At 41.4% G+C, this 6,938-nt stretch overlaps 1 protein-coding gene across 2 annotated transcripts; it reads right to left on the bottom strand.

Annotated features, from left to right (window-relative positions):
- Positions 1 to 635: 635 nt before the first annotated feature.
- Positions 636 to 6,030, bottom strand: LOC131226170 (alpha carbonic anhydrase 7-like). Of its 2 annotated transcripts, none has more exons than XM_058221899.1 (7): positions 5,816 to 6,030; positions 3,896 to 4,113; positions 3,517 to 3,623; positions 3,187 to 3,289; positions 1,823 to 1,990; positions 1,633 to 1,721; positions 636 to 944 (listed from the first exon to the last, which is right to left on the bottom strand). In XM_058221899.1, exons 1-6 carry the CDS (start codon positions 5,901 to 5,903, stop codon positions 1,650 to 1,652), a joined length of 756 nt encoding a protein of 251 aa, XP_058077882.1. In that variant the 5' UTR covers positions 5,904 to 6,030; the 3' UTR covers positions 636 to 944; positions 1,633 to 1,649. The 2 variants fall into 2 exon arrangements, with proteins under 2 accessions (XP_058077882.1, XP_058077881.1); XM_058221898.1 differs by having other exon boundaries at positions 1,668 to 1,721; positions 5,816 to 6,028.
- Positions 6,031 to 6,938: the final 908 nt, after the last annotated feature.

Below are 6,938 nucleotides of genomic sequence, written 5' to 3'. Positions count from 1 at the left end.
CCAAACCTTTCAAGTCGAGCTAGTGAATCGAGTCGAGGCGAGCTTACCTCGAATCTAGTTGAGTCTGCTCCCAATCCGACCCAACCCAGTACTCAATCCGCACCTGACTCAATCCAGCAACCCGACCCAACTAACCCAACCCCCAAATCAAATATTAAATTTTATATATATATATATATATATATATATATATATAGAGAGAGAGAGAGAGAGAGAGAGAGAGAGAGAGAGAGAGAGAGAGAGAGAGAGAGAGAGGAGCTCGAGCGCAGCGAGTTAGGTAAGGAAAATTGTAAAAAAGGGACGGACGAGTACGGTATGGTTTAAGTTTTATTTTTATTTTTAATTTTTAAATATAATATAATATAGTATAATATATATTCGAGTTGAGCTGTGCTTTAAGCCGAACTGGGTTCGATTCGAGTCGAGCCAAGCTCTACTACGTTTGAACTTGGCTTGTTTTCAAAACAAGGTAGGTCATAGAAGCTTGGCTCGCGTCGAATCATTCGTTCAAGTCGAGTTAAGCCAAGCCAAGCAAGCTTTTCAAGCTAGCTTGGCTCGTGTACAGCACTAATATAAAGGGAGCCCCAAATATTTCATTGGGAGGTGCCCTACTTTTATATATAAAAATGGCCCAAACTACATACTTGCAATGGTATGACCCAAAGAGGATTAGGCCCACAAGCCTGCTGTGAGTGGTACTGATTATGGCTGTGATGCCTTTTCATATCATTCGAGTTCTAACAAGTACAAAGAATAAAAAATACTATCAAATATAAAGAACTCATTTCAATACCCTTCACTCATTTTGGAAGCATAAGAGAGTTTTTAAGTAATGCATCTGTCAAAACTGTATATTTCTCACGATGAACTCAAGTCGATGGACTGTACAGAAGCACGGCACGTGTATTGATTGGTTGTGTGGGCCTCGCATTCTTCTCTGCATACTGCCAAGCAAGGAGTCAATGCCGTATAAGTCGTGGATGTTAGATTAACTCATCAAAAGCGTATGATCAAAGTGGTTTGGAAGCGGATTGCGTGCTGCCGCTGCCGGGAAGGAAATCGGTGCAAGCAGGGGATGTGTGGGGCCCACTGTGATGTATGGGTTTTATCCACTCCGTTCATCCTTTTTTAAATATCATTTTACTGCTTTAACCCAAAAATTAGGAAGATCCAAGCTTAAAATGGACCACACCATCGGAAGCAGTGGTGATAATGACACCCACGATTGGAACCTTCGTAGGGCCCACTGTGATGTTAAACTTTCGTGGCCCACAAGAAGTTTTTAATAATGGGTGTTCAATCCCCACTGCGTAGTCCACTTGAGCCTTTTATCTTCTTCATTTTTTTATCATATACTAAAATGATCTGGAAAAATTGATGAACGGTTTGGATAAAACCCGTACATCATGGTGGGCCCCATAGAGCCCAGGATGAAATCCCCTTCCAAGTGCTTCTAGAGAGAAATTATACACGGGCTGCCCAGATCTTAAGTTTGTAAAAGTGGGTCCCATGGTTCAATGATCAAGAACTCTTCCATGAAAAGGATAGATGGTTGGGCCCATTATACCAATGGTCTAGATGATCACTGAACTATGCCCGTTTCCTTTAAAAAAAAAAAAAAGGACGCCACACATATTTATGGAGTAGTATCAATGCAAAGAACTCACATCCATAACTGCCATCCTTAGCAATCTCACTTGTTCCCTTGAAACAGTCCTCACCTGTGAATGATATGAGTTTAAGATGAAGGACTTTTGTTGGTTGGAGTAATTGAGAATGGAAGAGAAGAGACGGTAAACTGATGATGGTTTGGAAAGCGGACCTTTTTCAGAAGTGTCCAAACAACACCTTGCGTACAAGGAGGGACGGTGAGAGAGCCCATGTACCTATAATATTTCCTGCTTCCCATCTTTAAATGCCTTGGATCAACCACCCCCACTTTTGTTTCTAATTCGTGGCTATCAGCAATAGATCCTATCTGCTCCATCAGCTGTGGGAACAAATCAGCAACATGCGTGTTAAGGATTGTTGTCAGCAATCATCTAGATATGGGAAGAGATTCAGTCATAACTCATTTCATTATCAGTAATTCTCTCTTCAGTAGCACATTCACTGTATTTCTTCAATTTAAGATTTTGTTTTTAGAAAACTGTCTCTAAATTTCATTTAGAAAATTATATATAGATCTTATAAATTTAGTACTCTTCTCCTTCGAAAGTGTAGTGGTGAATACAATCAATCAAAAGTTCTCTGAGAGAGAAGAATTCAAGGACATGTGGCCCCAACCTTTGTATGTTATGTATAATCCACTTCAATTCTGACAAGGGTGGCATGCAGTGGATCAGGTTCGAGTTATAGTAGAAGAGCCTGAGCCGGTTTTGTTATTAAATGGGCCCAAAACAGTAGCCTAAAACCAATCCATGACTCATTACCCCTCACCCAGACCTAATCCACTTAAATTTATCAAGCCCAAGCCTGACCTGACCTGTCGGGCTGGTCTGATCCAGCGTACCAACCACAACCCAATTCTAGTGTAATAATCAAATATGAGGCTACGTATGCCCATCCAGCCCAGTCAGTGAATATATGTACATGGAGAGCAGCGTTTACTCAGGCAATCGAAGAAGAGAGGGAGTTGATTCTGAAACTTCTTCTTACCTTTGATATCACTATTTACAGGATGTAAACTCATTTTTATTATCAATCAATTTATTTTTGAAATTATTAGAAATTATTTTCTATTTTCTTTCCTCGTGGATTTGAGGAATTTTGTGAGGAGTCCAGAGAAACTCCGTGGATTCGGAGTAGTTATCCTTGACAAAGATGGTGTTTGACCTCACCACGTGCTTCCCTGCGTCTGAGGTTTATAGATATTAGTGTAAGGCTTTAATTTAAGATTTTTCTCTCTTCTCTTGCCTTAAACCTAGAGAAATACCTTCCATTCTAGAAACCCTAATCACCATGTCTAGAGATCCTAGTGTATATAGTATTTTCTTCCCTTGCATCTCTAGTAGGTTTTGCTTTATCTCTATGTCTGTTTCATTCAACAAAGAAAATGGTGGTCATTATACATTCAAAGTAATTTTATTTCTAAAAAGTTAAAAATGAATCTTTATTTATTTATTATTTATTTATTATTTTTTAGGTGGCACATTTGAAATTTAGGGAGTGGTGGAGAAACCTTACCTCCGAAAGAAATGTGTCAGGTCTTCCAATTTTGTACATGACTCCTACCACGGCAATCCTTTTGTCCAAGCTCTCGTGTACCAGGTGCACCTCTAAGGCATACCTGTGGCAATGAAACAAATTACCAATATTGTTAAGATTGGCTATACACACACACACACACACATGATCAAAACAGCACTACCATATTGCATTTCATTTATGACTCTACTGTTAGCGCATGCTCGGAGAGGGGATGTATGTTTCTATTCAATTTCTAGCATTATCTAGCAGATATTTGTGCACCTAAATATTTCTTATATCATGCAAGGATGAGACGAGACACTTCACCTTCGGCCATTGATGGTATGCTCCGATGGTGAATGCCAATGACATTGATTGAGCATGTATTCGGTTCCGTTGAGGTAAATCGAGCCCGCACTGTTGATCCACTTCAACTGCATCCATAAAATAAATAAATAAAAATCACAAAGCATAGAAATCATAATGAAATCATCGCACCCTATTCCAATGCCGAATGATCACGATCTATGTTAAACGTGGACCGCTAGGCAATGTCTAAGAATCATTGCAGTCCATGAACGGTCTGGATCATGCACACATGCCTTGGAGAATCCATACGGGTGATTTTCGGCTATAGGAAATAGGTACCCATTGATAGGAATTTTACAGCTGAAAGGAAATGCCAGCACTAGTATAATCTTCTTACCATAATATCATGTCCTCTATTCTTCAATGTTGCATTTGAGGGCTTGTAACTCCTTTTTAATCTTCCTAAATTCGGGACCACTTCAACTCTTTCGTGCCATAAATCAATAGGAGACTGCATATCACCGTTCTTGCACATGGCCCATTCCTCATGCATTTCTCCCCAATGTTCAGGTCCCCTTTCACTCCCTTGAATATAATCAAACTCACTCTCATCCTCTGCATCATGAATAGAGAGCGTTGAAACCATGTTACAGTGACTATACTACACTACTCACACATACGATCCAGCAGTGTCCACTGCATGGTAGCTTAAGATTCAATTGAGCTGTGTGGGTCCCACCATGATGTGAAGATGATATCCAATCCGACCATCCGGTGGGTCCTTATAATTTAGACCTAGGATCCAAAAATCAAGCTATTCTGTAATCGAGTGGCACACAACACAGGGAAAATGTTGGGAGGGAACGTCCGCACTTGATTGCACTAGGGCCCACTTGCGCTATAAAACAGCCCGGTTTTGGTTTGACTCTTCATCCAGGTTAGATGAACTGGATGAATGGCCAGGGCTTCATATACACAGCATGACTGGACCCACATATAACCAGTGGTGGGTGTCCCTTCCAAACTGTTTCCATTCGTCTGGTTCACATGAGGTACGGATTGGTCTGATATTTGGGATATGGACCTAACATGTCGGGATACACCTGATGTTCGGTTTCGATATTATGCATGCACTAATGTGGGTCCCACAGCACAGCAGTCATCTGCGCGGTCTTTCCTGCCATGGGTAGCCATATAGACTGGAATGACGTGATTTTTTAGGGGGTGACATTGTGACTGTACGGAACACCTTTTTTCGATGGCTTTGATGCTATATAGATACCACATGCACCCCACCACTTGAAATTTGGTGTTTTCAGGCCATTCATCATTGTTTAATGGTTTGGCCCACATAATGATTCGCTTCGAGTGGTTTTAGATCTAGATTCACATCACGGGGGGCATACCTTTCAGACGGGTTGGACATCATGCAAAGTCCATGTGGACCCCACAACAGCCTTGTACTATCACTGATAATGGTGGCTGCAGTAAGGACATATGCCCAAACACAACTAGTTGTGTGATGCCCACCATGGTATCTGTATTACATCCGACCCATCTAGCAACGTAGTCCTACCATTAAAATAGGATGCCCAAAAAGAAGGTCGATCCAGCAATCAGGTGGGCCACATCATTAAAAAACAACGAACAACTGCTGAAAAGCCTTCATATTCAAATGGGTTTCATTTAACGGTTAGATTGACCTGATTTTTAGTGCGTCCCATTTTCATTGTGAGGTATCATAGTGGATGGATGGGATGTCATATAAACACCACCGTTTGACTCCGCACATCAACTTGTTGGACGAGTAACTAGTTCTGTGTGAGCTTCCATATATAAATACATGTGGAATGATTGAATGAAAACTTTACTAGATCATTTATGGGTCCCACCATAATCCATCGATGGCATCAACTCCGACCATAAAATGTGTCACCCCTTGTTTGGGCATGTGCCCAGAAATAATGCAGATCGATGGCTCAGGTGGACCAGATGTTAGGCTACAGTGAAAAATGGACGCCCAACATTGATTTCAAATGGGCCCCACCTGAGGGTCAAAACTTCCTGATGACCGTAGGATCTATTAATCTAGGGCAAATGCTTTAGGTGAATGGGTTGGATGACATCAACATAACATGTATGGCGGGCCCATTTGAAATGAAGGGTGCGTATCTCCTTCCAACCATTTCCTTCATGCGGCCCAACGGACCATCTGATGGACGGGTGGATGTCACGGATATATCACAATGGGTCCCGCTCAAAACATTTTTATGGTAGAGAGAGAGAGAGAGAGAGAGAGAGAGAGAGAGAGACTTACCAACTTCTTGTGATGTTGTTTGGCGTGAATGAAAGATGAGGAGGAGGAGAAACGCATAAAAGAAGATATGAGTGTTTGGATTCTTCATGCTTCCAACAAATCGAGAAGAGCAAGTGCTCGTCTTTTCTTGCCTGTGTTAGGAAATGATGGAACGCACGATCGATTCTTTTCGAAAAGAGATGATAGAAAAGCTGAGATGGGTGTGTTTGAATTTTCTGATTGAGTGGGTATATTTATGCAGTTTTTAGTTACTAACCAACGCGTTTAGTAAAAAGCAACGAATTAAAAAAGCAACTTAACCCAGCCAGCTTTACAACTTTAATTATTTAACTTTCAAAGGTGACCGTTGGATTTTGACATTCTGATTTTACTTTTATGAGGGGCCCACTTAACAACTGCCATCATTGAGGACGCGAATTAGATGGTGTTGCCAGCATCACCCCCATAGGTGGTGTGTTGACGCGTTGGGCGCTGTGGGGCCAACTTGATATATGTGCTTGATATTCATGCTGTCTATCTGTTTTTTAAGCTCATTTTAGGGCATGAACAAAAAAATGAAGAAGATTCAAAGGTGAAGTGGACCACATCATGAGAAGGAGTGAGAATAATGACATCTACCGTTGAAATATTTCTAGGGCCCACCATAATGTTTATTTGTCATCCAACCTGTTGATAAGGTCACTCAGACCTGGATAAAGGAAAATCACAAATATCAGCTTGATCCAAAACTCCTGTGGGCATCAAAAAGTTTGTAACTGTGGGAGTTCAATAACCACTGTTTTGTTTTCCTGTAGTGTGGTCCACCTGAGATTTGCATCTGCCTCATATTCAAAAATGATCAGGCAAAATGGATGGACAGCGTGGATAAAAAAAATACATCATGGTGGGGCCAACGGAGCACCGTCCAGCAGCTACGTTGCTACTGGCAACGTCTGGATGTAATCCGCGCCGCCTGTGCACGCGCTCCGCCCTAGGTGGCGGGGATTTTCTGCGAAAGCCTTTCGCAGGAAGTTTCCGCGAAAGCCTGTGACAGGGCCCACTATGACGTTTTTGAGAAATCTGCCTGTTCATCCGTTCTGTGAGTTTTTTAGGATATTATGTTAAAAATAAACGGTATCTAAAG

This window comes from Magnolia sinica, chromosome 14, assembly GCF_029962835.1.
Source record: "Magnolia sinica isolate HGM2019 chromosome 14, MsV1, whole genome shotgun sequence".
NCBI classification, from domain to species: Eukaryota; Viridiplantae; Streptophyta; class Magnoliopsida; order Magnoliales; family Magnoliaceae; genus Magnolia; species Magnolia sinica.
Note: the sequence above shows the minus strand (reverse complement) of the source record. Positions and strands in the feature narration are given on the sequence as shown.